The sequence below is a fragment of the Gracilinanus agilis genome, chromosome 2 (assembly GCF_016433145.1).
Source record: "Gracilinanus agilis isolate LMUSP501 chromosome 2, AgileGrace, whole genome shotgun sequence".
Lineage (NCBI taxonomy): Eukaryota > Metazoa > Chordata > Mammalia > Didelphimorphia > Didelphidae > Gracilinanus > Gracilinanus agilis.
In genome coordinates, this window is record NC_058131.1 from 552,260,723 (window position 1) to 552,279,817 (window position 19,095).

General features: G+C 55.4%; 1 protein-coding gene across 1 annotated transcript; it reads left to right on the plus strand.

Annotated features, from left to right (window-relative positions):
• The first annotated feature begins 3,769 nt into the window (after nt 1-3,769).
• On the plus strand, nt 3,770-18,565 carry ZFHX2 (zinc finger homeobox 2). Its single transcript, XM_044665238.1, has 9 exons — nt 3,770-5,927; nt 6,153-6,667; nt 7,073-7,313; nt 8,765-8,839; nt 9,684-9,742; nt 11,986-12,186; nt 12,602-12,728; nt 12,853-16,326; nt 16,642-18,565. Exons 1-9 carry the CDS (start codon nt 3,881-3,883, stop codon nt 17,589-17,591), a joined length of 7,689 nt encoding a protein of 2,562 aa, XP_044521173.1. The 5' UTR covers nt 3,770-3,880; the 3' UTR covers nt 17,592-18,565.
• Nucleotides 18,566-19,095: the final 530 nt, after the last annotated feature.

The following is a 19,095-nucleotide window of genomic DNA, read 5'->3' on the forward strand; positions in this document are numbered from 1 at the left end:
CAAATTAGTTGGAAAGAGAAACTGGGAAATAAGGGGGAATGAGTGCACCTATGGAGGAGATGAGTTCCTGGGGAGATGAAGGAAGAGAATAAGAAATGTAGATGAGGAAAAAAAAAAAAAAGAGGTGGTAGAGGAGATGCCAGCTAAGAGTTTGAGGAAATTTTTGTAGGCAAATAAATGTTAAGCAAATGAGTCAGGATCTCATAAAGGAGCTAGTGAATGCAGTGACTAGAGCCTGGATATGGGAAGGCTTGTTGGAAATGGAGAACCAGCAATCTGCATCCCCTTCAGTGTGAAGTTTTCTTTGTGGCCACTAGGGAACGGTCCCATCTCTTTTCCTGAGAGAGAGATGGGTTCAGAGGACTCTTCCTGAGGGGAGCCATTAGACACCCCACTGTGTGTATGTGTGTTTGTGTTGGGGTCAGTAGGAGCTCCTTGTATCTGGGGGCTCCTGGACTCCTCTGGGGTCATACTTTTCCTAGCTCCTCCTCAGTAAATGGTGACATTTCTTTCTCTCATCATGCCTACCCTTTCTCCTTTTATTGTTTCTCGGTTTTTCTATGCCTCTCAACATCCTACCTTTTAGCTAGCTTGTCTTTCTGGTTCTTAGCATTTCTCTGTGTCCAAAGATGTCGTTCCAAATTGTCATCTATCTGTTTTGGTATCTCTTAGTATTTGAATGTTCTTCCTAATGTCTATTTATCTCAGGGACCCTCTGGGTCCTGGTATCTGTCTCAGTGACTGTATATGTTTCTCTGATGCCCTGGGTCTGTCTATATTTTAAGTTTCAGTGACTGTGCCTTTTCCTCCCTAGATCAGTGAGTATCTCTTACTGATTCTCATTGTGTTCTCTGTCCCTGTTTCCAGAATAAGGCACCAGGAGTTGCAAATTATTTTCTAGCTATTTACTGGAGAAGGTGCCATTTGCCTCCTGCCTCCCTCTAGGGAATGGCATTTGCTGCAGCTTAGTGACTATGAGAGGTGAAATGGGGAAGAGACCCTGGCAGGGGAATTATATACTTCTTGCCCGTGTCTTTGGATTCTCATACCTAGCTTCTTTTCCTAAGGAATGACAAGGAACCCACAAATAGGAAGAAATTGAGAAAGCTGCTTCTTTAAGGGGATTATTCCTTCTATCCCCATATCTTTCCTTTTCCCTGGTGGGAGAAGGAGGGTGGCTATAGGGGACTTGGAAGGATCTGGGTAGAATGAGAGGCTTTGAGAAAGCTCTGGAGAATGAGGGGCTTTGAGGGACTGGAAATTTCTCTAAGTAAATCAGATATCCACCGCTCCTTCAATTCTCTCCATCCTTCCCTCTGCTCCAGGTCTCCCTCCTCCCATCCCCCTCTGTGGCAGCAGCCGTGTAATTTAAAGCTCTCTCTGTCGCCTCTAATGTGATCCTCTCGTTTTATTGACTCTCTCTGCCGTCTGTGGCGCCCCTTCACATCAATCTCCTCTCTAATCATCCCACTGCCACTGCCTTCTCGGTCTTCCTTTGCCCCCCTCTCTCCCATTGGTCCTCCAAAGGCACTCACTCCTCTCTTCCACCCATTCCTTTCACCCAGGACACTCCCATCCACCCGACTCCTGGCCTTACTGCCTAAGGCTTCCTCATCTTTCTGTTATTTCTGCACTCTCCATCCCACAACTCCAACAGAGACAGAGTGCTGAGGCCTTCAAAGAGTCACCTTGTCCCTGCAGGTACAGCCCAAGGTATGCTCCAGAGTGGAGGAGAAGCCCTTAAGATGCAGGAAGTAAGGGAAGAATTCCAGTAAGACAGAGCCTGAGACAATATGAAAGAAATTGAGTGTGAGGTCCGCCATCTCTCTAATTTGCATCTCATCCAAAAAAAAAAAAAAACATCAGGAGATTGAGACAGAATGGATGGCACAGAGAAGGAAGAAGAGGAAAGGAAGAGATGAAAAATCATGCCTCTTCCTGAGGTTGGGTTGGAGGAAGATGCAGATGAGGCGAGAACCCCAGGGAAGAGGAGAAGGGGAGGAGGAGGGGACTAGGAAGGTGAAAGGGGGGGGGTGCACTGAGGCAGAGATGAATTTGCAATTGAAATTATTTCCAGGGGAGGAGGAGGGATAGAGAAGAGATTTGCAATTTTAAACAGCTTGCCTACCAACCCCATTGCCCCTTTGGCCTCCATCTCACCCAGAAGCCAGGCCAAGAGATTAGGAGTCCCTGAGCCTAGATGGGGAGCCCACTGCTTACTTTTCCATTCTCCAGAGTCCTCCCTTAGAGTTGCTGAGAGCATCAGTAGGGTCTGTGGCCCACTGGAGGGTACTGGGAACCCATTAAGGGTGAGACTAGCATCTCTTCTTGGGTAGAGCCCACCTGTATACTGGGTAAAGCTGGAAAAAGCCCAGGGGAAAGTGGGTTTTTGTGTTAATGAGATTAAATCTAAAGATGGGCAGGGCAGATTTACCCCTTACACTTTTTACATTGTCAAATATACTTTGATCCCCTGTCCTGGAGGAGTTCTATAAAAGGAAAACTCTTCCCCAACTTGGTAGGCTCCTTCCCCCAATCTATCGTTACCTTGGGAACAGTCTTGCCCCCTGGCCACAGTCTCCTCCCCATATTCTTCCTTTCTCAGGTGCTTATTTGCATATTCATTAGCATGCTAATCTAGTCCCACTTGGAGCTCCTTAATGTCCCAAAGTCATGCCTGGCTACCTGCCCTCTCCCCCACCCCCACCCCCCAGGCTCGAGAGAAGCCAAAAAAAAGGGGGAGAATCTCATCCCCAGGCTAGGAGCTGAAGAGGTGAAGGGCAGAAGTGTTCTAAGGACCAAAAGAACCTTCATAGTTCATCTTTTTACCATCTTCTTCATTCTGAACCTCGTCTGGCTTATCATCTCTGGCTTCTTGGTAGATATTGAAGGTTCAGGAGTTCTGAATCATCACATAACTAGAATTGGAGAAAGTTCAAATAGAACTTTGGAAATGTTGAGAACATAAGGGGAAGCTCTGAATTCATGAATTTGGAGGAGGCTTGAGATCAGAGGCTATTTTGGAGGAATGTTAGGAATAATTATGGTTGAAAGGGAAAAAATGTTGCCTTGCTGGTAAACTTATGATAGGGTAGAAGGAATATTGGACCTGATTATGTCCTAAATATCTCCCTTTCCCTGGGCCTGGGCTGTGGGGGTTTTAGACTGTCATTCTTTGATAAGTGATATACCAAGAAAATATCTTTTTTTTTTTTTTTTCCCCTAGAGGTCAGCTAGAAAAAGCTTGGAGCTGGTGAGCTTTTGACTTGGAGTAGAGTGAGTTTCTGCCTTTAATTCTCAGGAGCAGTAGTGGCTTTCACAAGCCCTGGGGAGAAAGAGATGGTAGTGGTTTGGGTACCAATGGAAATCAGCCCATGTTCCATCTTTGGCAAGTAGGCCATAGGTTGCCAAACCCAGGTTTGTTGTAGAATGGTTCAGCCTGGGGAGATGAGCTCTAGATAACGTAAAATACACTGAGACTTTTTCTCAAAAATAAGATCTAAAATATACCTGGATATGCATCTTCCCCCTTCCGTGTTAACCTCTGTTCTCTCATCTTTTTTTTACTTTTTTTTCTTTTTCTTTTTTAACCCTTAACTTCTGTGTATTGGCTCCTAGGTGGAAGAATGGTAAGGGAGGGTGGGCAATGGGGGTCAAGTGACTTGCCCAGGGTCACACAGCTGGGAAGAGTCTGAGGCCAGATTTGAACCTAGGACCTCCCATCTCTAGGCCTGACTCTCAATCCACTGAGCTACACAGCTGCCCCCTCTCATCTTTTTTTGTTGACATCCTGTCCCTCACCAAAACCTGTCTTCCTCTCTTATCTTTCAGGGTGCTGGCTGTCACGCTGAGATGACCCCCCAGTGCTCCTCCGTCTGCCATGGCCACCCTTAACTCACTTTCCACTGCTAGCAACACCTCTACTCCTGGGCATAATGCCCCGTCCCCGCCTCAGGACCCTTCCTCTGGCACATCCTTCGAATCTGCCACCAAAGATCCCCCCACTGCTGCCACCGCTAACAGCATGAGGCCCTCAGAGCCTGGGGGGCACCAGCTTGAGCCAGGCTGTGGTCTAGTCCCACCAAAGGAGACCAGGGAGCATCCACTGGAGCCAGGCTGTGGCCTCGTCCCACCAAAGGAGCTTGGAGCAGAGGTGGAGGAGGAGGAAGATAAAATACAGGAGGAAGAAGCAGAGCCCCCTCCCCAAGACCTGAGTGCCCACTTGCTCTTCACTGAAGATGGTGCCGCCTATCTCTTGGCTGAACTGCCTCTCTCTGGCAACAGTGAGCTCCTGCTACCAAAGGGCTTCCCCTGGGGTGAGTCAGGGACTGAGGAAGAGTCCGGCCTGCCTCTCCGAGTCTGCCCGTCCTCCACTCACCTCACTGTCCTCCACATCCAACACGGTTTTGACCGAATTCAAGGCTTTAGCTCTTCTGACCAAATTCTGCCCCGTAATACCTCAGCGCCCCCTCTGGCCGCCTGCGAGGGAGGGGATGGAGCCTTCCGGAGCTACCGGCCAGCCCCACTCCCACCCAGAGATCCCAAAGATGGCCCCATAGGGAGTGGGGACGTAGACCCCAGGGAGCTCTTCTGGCTCTGCTTGCTGTGCCGCCTGGGGTTCGGTGGGCCCGAGGCTTTTGTGGCTCATGCTCAGTCTCATGGGGTGAAGCTGGCCGCAGCTCAGCACCAGAGCCTGCCAGGCTGCCCAGCTGTAATACAAGAGGGGAAGGAGGGGTCCGCAGCGCTTGTCAGTTTTCTGGAACCAAAAATATCTCCTGGCCCCCTGCCCATGGCACCCCTCAGCAATGGAGCAGTGGGTGGAATGGTGAATGTAGCCCAGGATGCGGACTGTCCCCCTGAGGTGGGAAACCAAGGCCCTCCGCTGCCCCTTGAGGAAGACATGGCCCCCAGCCCACCTTCTCCACCCGCCACCCCAACTGCCTGGGATCCCAACCCAACCCAAGCCAAAGAATCGCCAGTGGCAGCGGGCCAGGCAGGGCCAGATTGGTTCCCTGAGGGGCAAGAGGAGGATGGGGGACTTTGCCCCCCTCTCAACCAAAGTTCACCCTCCCCCAAAGACGGGGGCGCTCTCCCGGCCCAGGCCGACTCACCCGAAGACCCCAACGACCCACCCCGGCCCTACCGGCTGGCCGACGACTACACCCCAGCCCCACCAGCCTTCCAGGGCCTCAGTCTCTCCAGCCACATGTCCTTGCTGCACTCTCGAAACTCCTGCAAGACCCTCAAGTGTCCCAAGTGCAACTGGCACTATAAGTACCAGCAGACCCTCGACGTTCACATGCGGGAGAAACACCCAGAGAACAACAGTCACTGCAGCTACTGCAGCGCAGGAGGGGCGCACCCCAGGCTGGCGAGGGGCGAGAGCTACAACTGCGGCTACAAGCCCTATCGCTGCGAGGTCTGCAACTACTCCACCACCACCAAGGGCAACCTCAGCATCCACATGCAGTCTGACAAGCACTTGGCCAACCTCCAGGGCTTTCAGGCCGGGCCGGGGGGGCAGGGGAGCCCCACCGAGGCGGCGCTTCCAGCCCCACCTGGGGAAAAGGAGCCCAAGGCCAAGTCCTCTTGGCAATGCAAGGTGTGCAGCTACGAAACCAACATCTCCAGGAACCTTCGGATCCACATGACCTCAGAGAAGCACATGCAGAACGTTCTGCTGCTGCATCAGGGGCTGCCTCTGGGGCTGCCTCCTGGGCTGGTGGGCCCGGGACCACCCCCGCCTCCTGGAGCGGCCTCTGCCAACCCACCTGAGCTGTTCCCATACTACGGGCCACAGGGCCTGGGCCAGCCGTCGGCCCCCTTGCCTGGCCCGGGGCTGAGGCCTGACAAGCCCTTGGAGGCCCAGCTGCTCCTCAATGGCTTCCATCACCTGGGTCCCCCCACCCGGAAATTCCCCACTCCTGGTAAGACTCCCCTTTGGTTCCTCCCTCTTCTCCCCCTTCTGATGTCTCTTGTCTCTTCTACTCTCCCCCACTTGAATCCTTTTCCCTAGAAACCTCCTGCCCCTTCCTTCTCTTCCCAGGGCCATCTTCCCTTTTTCTGGTGTCACCTTCCTGCTCCCATCAGCCTGACCTCCTGCCCCAGGACAACCCCATTCCCCTGACCCACTGCCTCTCCCTGTTCTCTAGCCCCCGGCAGCCTCTCCCCGGAACCCCGCCTACCCCCAAACCAGCTTTTGGGGCCCGCTATGGACGGCCCACCCACCTCACCCCCGCCAGATGACGACCCTTCGCTGAAAGTGTTCCGTTGCCTAGTGTGCCAGGCTTTCAGCACGGACAGCCTGGAGCTGCTGCTGTACCACTGCACCCTGGGCCGGAGCCTCCCCGAAGCCGAGTGGAAGGAGGTGGCCGGAGATACCCATCGCTGCAAGCTCTGCTGCTACGGCACTCAGCTCAAGGCCAACTTCCAGCTGCACCTCAAGACGGACAAGCACGCCCAGAAGTACCAGCTGGTAGCTCACCTGAGGGAGGGCGGTGGGGCTGCCCCAGCCCCTGGGCCCGCTCTGGGGGAGGGCGCCCCTTATGGGCCTGTCTCTCCCCTGCACTTGCGCTGTAACCTTTGCGACTTTGAGTCTAACAGCAAGGAGAAGATGCAACTCCATGCCCGGGGCGGCACTCACGAGGAGAACAGCCAAGTCTATAAGGTTAACAAGGGGAGGGACACGTTCAGGGCTCCCCCCCCCCCGGGGTGGGAAGAGAGGCCCCAAGGAGAGGGCTGGGGGCTGCATAAGGAGGGAAGAGTAACTGGTACAGGGAGGGGGAAAGACCAGGCGGAGAAGCGGGGGACCAAAGAAAAGAAAGAGGGGCCAGTGCCTTCAGGGAGGATGGAATATGGTGGGGAGGGGATAAGGAACTCAAGATAGGGGCCCACAGTGAGAAAGAAACGAGGCTAGAGCCCAGGGAGAAGGGAGGCTTTGCCCCAGAGAGGCCATGTGGGTAGGGGGCCTGCAGAGGAGGGTTGGGGGGAGTCTTCCTTTGAGGGTAGGCAAGGGAGGACGTGAGGGTTTGGTGCTTGTCTCCCAGGCCTAAACTCTGTCCTCCTCTCCTAGTTCCTGATGGAGATGGAAGGGGCAGAGGCAGGGGTGGAATTGGGACTTTACCGATGTCTTCTGTGTGCGTGGGAGACACCTTCCCGACTGGCTCTGCTGCAACACCTGCGGGCACCTGCCCACCGAGATGCCCAGGCCCAACGCCGACTGCAGCTGCTGCAGAGCGGACGAGTGGCTGAGGAAGGACTCTCGGCCCTTCAGAGTATCCTGTGCTTCAGCCACGGCCAGCCCAGAACTCTTGGTGAGGACGAGCGGGCCAGAGAGCAGGGGCTAGACACACGGGGCGACGGGGTGGCGCAGGCTCTCTGGAACGGCCCAGAGCCGATGTGGAGGTGCCCAAGGAGCATGGAGGCGAGGCAAGGAAAATGCCGTGCCCCAGCCAAGGGGAATGGGAGAAGGATTGAGGAGTCAGAAGCAAGTAGGGAAAAGGCATTGAGGGAGGATGGAGGTGGAGAGGTTGTGAGGGGAGGGTAGGAGATGTAGCAATGCCAAAAGAATGGAGACTTACCCAGTGTGTGCCCCGGGGGACAAAGCAAGCCAGCAGCTTGGAGAGAAAGGAGAGAGAGGCCTTGCTGGCATAGGGCTGGGAATTAAGGAATTGTGAGGGAAACACTTCCTGACTTCTCAGAGGAAGCTGGTCTCCTAGCAACATTAGGGGACGAGGGGGAGTTGTGGGCTGGACAAAGTTTAAGGGTTATAGGCTCAAACCCTGGAAAGGTGGGGAAGGGACACCCACAGGCCTTGGTTCCCACTTGCTCTAAGACCTCTGCCTTGGGGCCAGTCTTAGGCCTTCTGTGGGGCCCACTGTGTCAGGCTTCTGTGGGAAGGGCCTCCAGTGAAAGATGGGGGCCACAGACACTGAGAGCTAAATGAGGGGAACATGGGGTCGGGAGGGCCGTGGGTGCCCAACTCTCCAGAGACAAAGATGGGCAAGGGCGCTGGCAGCAGGAACCAGGAACAGGCAGCATTGACTGGTGCTAATTGAATTGCCAATATGCTGGCTGGAGTTAAGTGCCGGAGGGGCTCGGATCAATAGCTAACGATCTTGGCGCAGGGCTGAATGGAGTTAAGGAACTTTAACACTTTAATTAGGCTGCCAACGAAAATAAATTCCTACACATCTGTCAATTCTTTCTCTAGAGGTAATCTCCTCTCCAGGCCCAGCAGCCCCTGCTTTGTGCTATCTTTCTGCCATTCCCTGAAGTCCCTCCCTCTCAGAACCTCTGCCTTTCCTCCATTCTTTGCCCAGCCTGGTGTTCTCCCAAAGACAAGATCATTCCAGAGAGGAACCAGGAACAGTGCAGAGGCCTGGCTCTGTCCCAAGGAGCCCTGTGGCCTCAGGGAGTCACAGCAACTCACACTTAGGGAGGCCCGAAGGGGCTGCAAAGTATCCTGTGAGGGGGGGTAGTCCAGGCTATTCCCTCAGTGATGGGATCTGCCTGGAGTCACAGAATCAGGGAGTGTAAGATAATTTTCCCACTTTAAAGTTCTGTGATTCTCCTTCACCCCTCAGTAACTCTTCTTCTCAGGCCTCCTACTCTTTCTGCTTTATAAAATTCATATAATTCTTCTTTCCTGACTACTTTGATATCTGTCCCAAGCTTGTCCAAGTTATTCCTCTGTTCCCTTCCCTTTCTTCCACTGACCCTTGCTGTCCCATTGAGTTGGTTTTTCCCTGCTACCCCCTTGTAGGGAAAGTTCCTATTACTGCCCACGTGGAGCCACCTACTGCAGAGAAAAACACTCAGAACAAGGCCCCTCCATTGGGTGAGTTGCTCCTATCCTCCCCTTTCCCAAACTCTCTGTCCTCCCCCAGAACCCAGAACCAGGACAGTGTCAAGGCTGGTCAGCAGCTGCCCCCTCCAAGCTAGGCATCTGGACCTTGAAGGGGAAGACTAAGCTCTAAGTTAGTTGTGGGAAGGAAACAGTGGATTTGAAGGGAACAAGAGAAGGCGGCATGATGGTACCCCCAGTCTGGCAGCCTTGTGGAGGTTTTATTTGGCTCTCCCTAGTCTATTTTCAGAATCCCCAGAGGTCTCCATTGGAGCTTTGCTAAACGAGGCACTGCTGTACATGCAGGGGGCGGGTGTGTGTCTTGGGGAGCGTGCAGAGATATTTATGAGAAATCAAATGAGATAATAGAGTACTTGGTTGTTTTTTTTGTTTTTTTTAACTCTTACCTTCTATCTTAAAATCTATACTAAGTATTGGTTCCAAGGTGGAGGAATGCTAAGGGCTAGGCTAGACAATGGGGGTTAAATGACTTGTCCAGGGTCATACAGCTTTGAAGTAGCAGAGGTCAGATTGGAACCCAGGACCTCACATCTCCAGGCCAGGAATGTCTTCAGTCTTTTATGGGAAGGGTCTCTAGTTAAAGATGGGGACCACTGCCCCACTATCCACTGAGCTGCCTAGCTGCCCCTTAATATTGTATTTGTAGAACGCTTAGCACAGTGCCTGGCACATAGGTGCTCTATAAATGCTTACTCTCTTCCCCCATCTCCCCGATTGTCCTGCACTAATCATAAGTGGCAAGAGGATATGAAAAAGATAAATAAAATAAATTGGGTTTTCTAAACTCATTCTGAACCTCCTTTCCTTCAATCCTCAGCTTCTGAAGAGGCAGAGAATAGAACTGGCCCTTCGGGGGACAATACCAACCAGACTGTGGTCAGAATTGGGATGACTGGGAAGGGTTGGATGGGGAAGGTGGCTTTATTTAGGAATTATATGATTCAGAAAGGCAGAAGGAGGAATTCTAATCTGTACAGAGTTCTACAGAGAAAGAATTATAGGCCAGAACAGATTCATACTCTTTAAATAAGTGGTTTTATTTCCCTTAATATGTTCACATACAATAATACTAGGTAACATTTACATAAGATTTTCATTTACAAAATCCTCTCACATACGGCATAAGACCAACTGCTTTTATTCAGCCACAGCCAGAGAAAAATCTAAAGAGTTTTAATGGCCTTAGATGTGAAATAGGGAAAAGGTGGAGATAGCACAAGGGCAAGAGTCTAGGAGAAGCTGATTTGGGACTCGGGAGGGGCTGGGGGAAGAGAGAGAATAGGAGAAGATAGCAGAGAGGGGAGGAATGAAGGGGAAAAGAGCTCTCAGCCAGAGGCTGAAAGAGAAGTCCTGAGATCACAGGCCTGGGGCCTTGAAGGTGGCAGTTTTTCTTCAGATGTTGACCTGGCATCACTTCCCTCTACTTCCTGGGGAGAGAAAGGCAGGAGGAGCCCCAGGGAGTGGAGACACCCAGCTTAGATCACTTGCCAGGGCAGAAACAATTGAGTGCCTAAAACGCCTGGTGTAGGCAGAGCATAGGTGCTCTTCTTTAGCCCAGGAGCACAGGAGATTAAGAGGCTTTGGAAGCTTTTTACTTTATTTTTTAAACACTTACCTTCAGTCTTAGTATTAATTCCAAGGCAGAAGAGTGGTAAGGGTTAGGTAATGGGGGTTAAGTGATTTGCCCAGGGTCACACAGCTGGGAAGTGTCTGAGGCCAGATTTTTGAATCTGGGTTGGCCCATCTCCAGGCCTGGCTCTCCATCCACTGAGCCACCCAGCTGCCCCAAGGCTATACACTTTAAGTTGGCTTCTCTAGGTTCCCGAAGTAAAAGAGGGGATGTAAGGAGCAGAGCTGCCATGTCTTCAGTTTGAATCTGAACAGACCCAAATGAGAAAGAGCTCTCTAGCCCTTGGAACAGGCTGGGAACAGTGCTGGGAGCTGTATCCCAGGGCAGGGTGGCCAAAGCAGATGCAGCATTGTGGTCACTCTTGCTGTGCCCAGCAGCTCCAATCCCTGGCCTTCTCACCCCATTAGGGCTAGGTACAGGGAGCCTAGGGGTTGGTTAAAGGTCTCTTCAGCCATTTTTGCCTTCCCCCCATTACCAGCTCAACACCAAAAAAGTAAATAACCCAAGTGAAGAATTCTGGGCTGCAGCAACAGAGATGGGCCGGCTTTGGGGGCACAGGCCTGGTAGAGAGAACAGGGCCCAGGCACTGTGATGACAGAAAATGAGAGGACTCTCTCATCCAGACAGAGCTCCCACCCTCTCCCCGCCCCTTCAGAGGGGGACCTCAGCCAGAGGGAGGAGGCCAGGCCAGAATTTTCCTGGGCCGCTGGCCACTGGGGGAGCTGTGGTGTTTGTTTACCAAAAAAAAAAAAAAAAAAAAAAAAGGAAGAAGTTAAAGAAAGAGTGGGAGCTGAGCCGATTCGGAGGGAGGATGAGTGGGCTCCGACAGAGGCAGGTATGGCCTTCCTAGAACAACTCTCGCAGAAGCGAGAGCTGAAGAGACAAGAGGTAGGGGCAGGCTGGGCTTCAGGGTCGGGCCTAAGCGCCAAGAGGCCGGAGCAGGAAAGGGAAAAGGCAGGGGAAGGTGTAGGCGGGGGCTGGGGCCAGAGGGAGAAATCCAAATTAAGTGGTGGATGGCTTGGTGGAGTGGCCAGGCCAAGAGGGCAGGGTCTGCTGGGGCCAGGAAGGGACCTAGAGAGAAAGCTAAGCCCAAAAGGGGGTTGGGAGGGGGTGGGGGGGAATTAGAGAGAGACACCCCGGCAAAGGAGAGTTTGGAGAAGTAACAGGAAGAGAGAGCAAACAAGAGGGAAGGAGGGTGCAGCTCCAAGCAGGCCTCAGGCCCTGCCCCCAGGGAAGGAGCAGGGAGGTACCAGCTCCCTGAGCCCCTGGAGAGGTGTGGGCTGAAGCTTTTTGGTGATGCCTCCCTGTAAGGTTTTCTTATCAGCTCATAGAGCACTCCAGTGTCTTGCAGAGACAGGAGAACTCCAGAAGGCTCTGAGATTCTAGGTGTATGAGCCCAGGTGGGACAGACAGCATGCCCACAGAGCAAGGGCCCAGCAGTCTGTTCTCTTACCTTATGCCCGTCCCGCTCACCTATCCATCCACCCAGGTGTACTGCTGTCCATACTGCAACTTCATCAGCCCTGCCACCGAGCAGGTACAGGCCCACACCATATCCCAGCATGCTGTGCAGCCCAAGTACCGGTGCCCACTGTGCCAGGAGCAGCTGCTGGGACGTTCTGGTCTTCACTACCACCTTAGCCACTTGCATAATGTAGTACCTGAATGTGTTGAAAAACTACTTCTGGTGGTGAGTTCGAGACAAGAACCCCTGGGAGTCCAGAGCCCCTTTCTAGCCATAACACTGCGGTGCGGAAAGGGGAAAAAAAGGGTGGCCTTCTGGGGTGCTGGGACAGGGAGGGTAAGAGAGGCATCACCTTCCCCTCTATAAGAAGTAGCTGGTCAGCAGGCTCATCCTTCCCTTTCTCTGGCCTGGGGGCCATTCTGCTCCCTCCCCTGCTTGTGTCCTTTACCCTGCCATTGCCTGAAATGGTTGCCCTGACTGACCAGAGAGAACAAACCAGATGAAGGGCCCAGGCTAAGGCAGAAACTGAGTGGATGTTAGAGGGGAGGCTGGCCATCTGGTAGTGGGGCAGCTCCAGCTTCACCAGTGCAGAAGTCTGGGGTGAAAGGGCTAGAATTCTCTGGAATTTTTCCCTTTTTAGGCCACGACTGTGGAGATGACCTTTTTGACCAAAGTGTTGCCTGGGACCAGTCTCAGTCCCATAGGGGATAGCCCTGAACCCCCAGCTCCTGGAACTGAACCAGGATCCAGTGGAGACTCAGCAGTGGGTAAGGGAAGAAGCAGCAGCAAGTGTGGGGGATAGCTGGTGGAGGTCAACTGAGATAAGAGTGGGGAGGAGAGCTGGGGGCTCCTTACCTGTTCTCTAATCTACTATCTCCTCTTCCTCAGGAGAAGGACCCAACCCGATCCCAGAAGTCAACCCAGACCCTCTACAGGAGCCTTTTCCGCCAACGGCTGAGGCCCCTGACAAGCCTTTGACCAGCCCCGAAAAGCCGCCTTCCCCTGCCCCTTCCCCACTCCCTCAGCCCGACCCCCAGACTGAAGAAGCACCCCCCTCAATGGCCTCGGTGGAAGAGGAGGAGGGGCCGCCAGGGGAGCCTCGCCCAGCTGAGCCATCCCCTGCCGATGCTCGCCATCCCCTGTCCTACCGTAAGACCACCAACTTCGCCCTGGACAAGTTCTTAGATCCTGCCCGGCCCTACAAGTGCACGGTGTGTAAGGAATCTTTCACCCAGAAGAACATCCTGCTGGTACACTACAACTCCGTCTCCCATCTGCACAAGATGAAGAAGGCCGCCATTGATCCCTCGGCCCCGGCCAGAGGGGAGGGGGGGGCGCCCCCGAGTGCAGCGGCTGCCACAGACAAGCCCTTCAAGTGCACGGTGTGCCGCGTCTCCTACAACCAGAGCTCTACCCTGGAGATCCACATGCGCTCAGTTCTGCACCAGACTAGGTCCCGGGGGGCCAAGGCCGATGCCAAGGCCGAGGGACCCGACAGGGGCCAGGAAGAGCCCAAAGAGGCTGAGCCCGACGGGCTGGGGGGCACAGAGAAGAAGACTTCTGAACCCAGCGGCTTGGTTTCGGGGCTGCCCTTCCTGTCCCCGCCGCCACCACCCTTGGACCTACATCGCTTTCCGGCCCCTCTCTTCACCCCTCCCGTGTTGCCACCGTTCCCTCTCGTACCCGAATCTTTGCTCAAGCTCCAGCAACAGCAGCTGCTCTTGCCCTTCTACTTGCATGACCTCAAGGTGGGGCCCAAGTTGGCACTGGCAGGGCCCACCCCTGTGCTGTCGCTGCCGCCCCCCACTCCCCCACCCCCAGCCCCACCCCCCAAGGCCGAGCCGGCGGAGCGGGAAAGAGAGCGGCCCCCAGTGGTGGAAGAGAGAAGTGAGGTGGGGCCTTCTTCCCCGCCCTGCCAGCCTGCCAACGAGGCTGCCAGGACAGCGGCAAAGGCCCTCCTGGAGAACTTTGGCTTCGAGCTCGTGATCCAGTACAATGAGGGGAAGCAGCCGGTCCCGCCCCCTCCGGCCCCACCCCCGCCCGAGACCCTGGGGGGCGGGGACAAGCTGGCGTGTGGAGCCTGCGGGAAGCTCTTCTCCAACATGCTTATCCTCAAGACCCACGAGGAGCATGTCCATCGCCGCTTCCTGCCCTTCGAGGCCCTCAGCCGCTACGCCGCTCAGTTCCGGAAGAGCTATGACAGTCTGTACCCGTCCCCGGCAGAGCCGCCCAAGCTTCCAGACGGTCCTGTGGACCCTTCTGCCCCCCCACTCTGCCCCCCCTTCCTGGGGCCCGAACCAGAGGCTGGGGGTAGCCAGCCCCCTGAGGAGCACCTGCGCCTGGGAGGACGCTGGGCCCAGGAGGAGGAAGACTGTGGGAAGGGCCCCATTCCCCCACCGGCTCCTGTAGGCCGGCGCTTCTCCCGAACGAAATTCACAGAGTTCCAGGCCCAGGCCCTGCAGTCCTTCTTTGAGACCAGCGCCTATCCCAAAGACGGGGAGGTGGAGCGCCTGGCGGGCCTTTTGGGCCTGGCCAGTCGTGTGGTGGTGGTATGGTTCCAGAATGCCCGGCAGAAGGCCCGGAAACATGCAGGGGATGGGGGTCCAGTGACCGCCTTGGGAGCTGGGGGCGGATCCTTGGCCTGTAGGCGCTGCCATGCAGCCTTCTCTTGTATCTTTGAGCTGGTGCGGCACCTCAAGAAATGCTACGATGATCGGCCACCAGAAGAGGAAGAAGAGGTGGGGGAAGAAGAAGAAGAAGCAGCTGAGGAGGAGGAACCAGAGGAAGAACAGGGAGCTGAACCTCCAGCAGGCCCAGAGGCTCCAGCACCAGCGTCTCCGGAGGGAGAAGACCTGTGCCAGGCAGAAACCACCAGGTCGGTGGGAAGAGAGACAGAAGGGACATCCCCAGGCTCCCCCTGCCTGGCCCACACCTGTGACCAGTGTGCTGCCTCCTTTACCAGCCAGGACCTCCTGAACAGCCACCGGAGACTCCACTTTGTGCCACCAGTGCCACCTGGCGCCCCTCCACACCTCTTGGACCTCCCCCTGCTAGTGTTCGGAGATCGGGGCCCTCTGGTGCCGGGACCCCCGACGGGCTCAGGGCTTCCTCTGAAGCGCAAGCATGAAGAGGGCAGCCTGTCGCCCACAGGCAGTGAGGCTGGAGGGCCTGGGGATGGGGAGCCACCTCGAGACAAGCGTCTGCGAACCACCATCCTGCCTGAACAGCTGGAAATCTTGTACCGCTGGTACATGCAGGACTCCAACCCAACCCGCAAGATGCTGGACTGCATCTCTGAGGAGGTGGGACTCAAGAAGCGGGTAGTGCAGGTCTGGTTCCAGAACACCCGAGCCAGGGAACGGAAGGGTCAGTTTCGAAGCACTCCTGGAAGTGTGTCCAGCCCGGCCATCAAGACCCCCGCTCCTCCCACCCCTGTGCCCTTCACAAAATTCGGCCTCCTGATGGGCAAAGTGGAGGATGGAGTAGGAAGGGAAGTCTCCAAGCGAGAAGCACTCGCCCTCCCTTCTGCAGCAGCCTCTCCCTCCACTGGCCCTGCGGCCTTTCTGCCAGCCTGCAAGGAGGCTGGTGCCCCCCTACCAGATGCCACCCAAACACCCCCACTGCTTCCCCCACCTCTTGAGGAAGAGGTGCCAGACGAGCCTCTCAAGGCGTCTCCAGAGACCGAGGTCTGCAGCCCGTCGGGAGGGGACTTGAGCGACTCATCAGCTTCTAGTCTGGCAGAGCCAGAGTCACCTGGCACTGGAGGAGGGGGTGGGGGTGGGGCCGGAAGCGGGGCCGGGACCCCCGATGGGCTAGGGCAACGGCGCTACCGGACCCAGATGAGCAGCCTGCAGCTGAAGATCATGAAGGCCTGTTACGAGGCCTACCGCACTCCAACCATGCAGGAGTGCGAAGTACTCGGAGAAGAGATCGGGCTTCCAAAGAGAGTCATCCAGGTGTGGTTCCAGAATGCCCGTGCCAAGGAAAAGAAGGCCAAACTGCAGGGGGCGGGAGGAGGCGGGGGAGGCAGCGGCAGCGAAGGCCCCGTGGGAGCTCCCCGAACCGACTGCCCCTACTGCGATGTCAAGTATGACTTCTACGTCTCCTGCCGAGGCCATCTGTTCTCCCGTCAGCATCTGGCCAAGCTTAAGGAGGCTGTGCGTGCCCAGCTCAAGAGCGAAAGCAAGTGCTACGACCTGGCCCCTGCCCCCGAGGCTCCTCTGGTCCCCAAGGCCCCTGCGCCCACCACGGCTGCCACGCTGCCTCTGGGGGCAGCCAACACCCTGCCTCGCCTGGCCCCCGTACTCCTGTCTGGGTCTGCTCTGGCTCAGCCCCCGCTGAGCAGCCTCGCCCCCTTCAGTTCAGGTGAGATGGGGGGACAGGGTGGGGGTGGGCGGGGAGTCCTCCTTGTCAGTCCCCTCCTCACATCCTCTTCGCTCTCTGTCCTCTCCCTTTCCCTCCAGTGCCCTTCCTAACTCTACCCTGTTTGCACTCTTCCTTTGATCCCGTTTTTGGGGCAGTAACTCAGTGGCGCCCTGGCGGGTGAGGGTCACACCAGAGCCCTTCGTAGAGGCTAGTGCTGAGCCGGGATTCCACAGGGAAGGAGATGGCACGGATAAGGAGGACCAGCTCTCTGTGGCCTGCCCCGTCCCCTTGCTTAACCCCTTCTCTTCTTCTCAGGCCCTGCAGCCTCCTCGGGCCTCATTAGCCTTGCCGCTGCCGCCTCCGTTTTGCCGGCCGCTACGGTCGTCCAGCCCAGCCCAGCTCGCCCCTTACCTCAGAGACCAGACCAAACCAACTCGGCCGCAGCAGACCCTGCCCCAGGACCTCCCGTTGAACCTTCAGGGGACGAGGTCCCTGATGAGCGTAAGTGTGCTGCTGCTGGGGTCACCACCTCCTCTACTGATGCCCTCAAGAACCTCAAGGCACTGAAGGCCACAGTGCCCACCTTGCTGGGGGGCCAGTTTCTGCCCTTCCCCCTGCCGACAGCAGGGGGGGCTGCCCCCCCAGCTGTCTTTGGTCCCCAGCTCCAAGGGGCCTACTTCCAGCAGCTCTATGGTATGAAAAAGGGACTGTTCCCCATGAACCCTGTGATACCTCAGACCCTCATCGGGCTGCTTCCCAACACCCTCCTCCAGCCACCACCCCAGCCCCCCGAGCCCGCGGCCACAACTCCCCTGAAGCCTCCAGAGTTGCACCTCCCGGGTGAGGGTGAGCCCGGGGAAGCAGATGAATTGTTAGCGGGTACCACTGGCATTTCCACCGTGGATGTGACCCACCGCTACCTGTGCCGCCAGTGCAAGATGGCGTTTGAGGGGGAGGCACCTGCTGCTGCCCACCAGAGGTCCTTCTGCTTCTTTGGCAGGGGCCCCGGGGCCGCTGTGCCACCCCCTCTCCGCATCCCCATCTGTACCTACCACTGCCTGGCGTGTGAGGTGCTGCTGAGTGGGCGGGAGGCCCTGGCAGCACATCTGCGCTCCTCAGCGCACCGGCGCAAGGCGGCCCCTCCGACCCCCCCAGGAGGCCAGCCAGTCCCCAACGCCACGGCTTTTGCCAAAGAGGAAGCAAGATTACCTCACACGGACTCCAACCCAAAAACTACTTCTACCTCTACACTTCTAGCTTTATAAACAGAGAAACCAAGATAGGGGAAGAGAGAAGGGCGCTTCGGCTCTTCCTGGTGGGAGCTCAAACCCCCCACCCGTACCCCATGGCTCTGCCCACCCTGGGGGAGTCTCCAGACTTCGACCCTCAGTGGGCTCACACACCCCACCTCCAGCAGTGTCCTGCCTCCTCCCCTGACACAGACACATAACCTGGCTCCTAGCCTCCCTGCAGACATACCCCTTTCTGCCCCCCATTCTGACATGTACACTCCCACAGCCTGCCTCCCCACATATAGACATACACACCTTCCTTCCTCATGTCCTGCCTTCCCCAGCATTCTCATGGTCTCCAAGGCCTCCTGCCTCTTCCCCACTATGTCCCCAGCCACATACGCCTGTCCAACTCAAGTCCTCCCATACTGTGCTACTGACTGAGAAACGCCAAAAAGAAGAGAGAAAAAAAAAAAAAAAAGAAAGAAAACCCAAGAGGACGAAGGGGGAAGGAAAAAAATATATATATATACCACTCTCCTTTCCCCTCTCCCACCTCCTTCATCCAGAGCGCAACACCGCTCACAACTCCGAGCTCCCAGCTGGCCAGCCCCCTTCACTGGGGCCCAGGATGGGTAGGGAGCCTTGGAACTCTAACCAAACAAGAGGTGGGGCAGGGAGAGGGGTCCCCTACTCCCCCATCTCCCCTCCTTCTCCAGCAGGGGAACCTAGCTAGCCTGGACTCTTGAGGAAGCCGCTGCCAGGAACTCCTGTGCCCCTCTCCTTCCTACACCCCAGAACTGCAGTAACTTATTCTCAAAGGCTTTAAACACAGAGATCCTCTCAGCAGCCGTGGGCCAGCCCCTGGTCCCAGGCCTGCCACCATTGGGCCCAGTCTCTGGGACCTGGTGCCGCCCACCAACGGCAAATCCAAAGTTCTTTAAAAAACTGAGACACACACACAACCAAAAAAGAGAGAGCAAGAGAGTGCGTACGCACGAGAGAGAGAGAGAGAGAGATGGAGAGACCAGAGGAATGAACTAAAGAAAAATAATAAACTTGAAAAACACAGAAAAAAAAACCCAACAGAAAACCCACCAAACAAAATGGTTTTTCCTGTTTGTGTCAGTGTTTTGGTTTTTTAGATTTTAAAAATTCTCTTGTGTTAAGGGTTGTTTTTTAAACCTCCCCATTTCTTTGGAAGAACAAATGGTTTTTAGCCCCTGAAATGGTTGAGCACCTCATGGGACTGAGAATAATGTTGTCACCCTATCTTTTCCCCTTCCCTGTTATAGATGCTATGTATTTAAAAAGGAAAGGTAAAATCCCCAACTTGCGTAAAAAATCGTTATCACCAAAAAGCTCTTTCCCAGAAACAGAACAGGGACTCTTGGAAACCCTGTCCAGAAAAGTGTGGACGAATGTGGCAATTTGGTTTGTGAATCCTGGTTGTCCTTTCCAACCATTTTACTCCCCTCCTAAACCTCAGCTCTGATTCCCATTTCTTGATTCCTCCCTCATAATCTCCACTCCCTAA

Excerpts from the sequence above, each read along its gene's own strand:
- ZFHX2 (XM_044665238.1), top strand. The coding sequence starts at position 3,881 with ATGGCCACCCTTAACTCACTTTCCACTGCTAGCAACACCTCTACTCCT. Across the intron at positions 6,668-7,072 it reads AGAACAGCCAAGTCTATAAG|TTCCTGATGGAGATGGAAGG; the intron begins GTTAACAAGGGG and ends CTCCTCTCCTAG. Across the intron at positions 12,187-12,601 it reads TTGAAAAACTACTTCTGGTG|GCCACGACTGTGGAGATGAC; the intron begins GTGAGTTCGAGA and ends TTCCCTTTTTAG.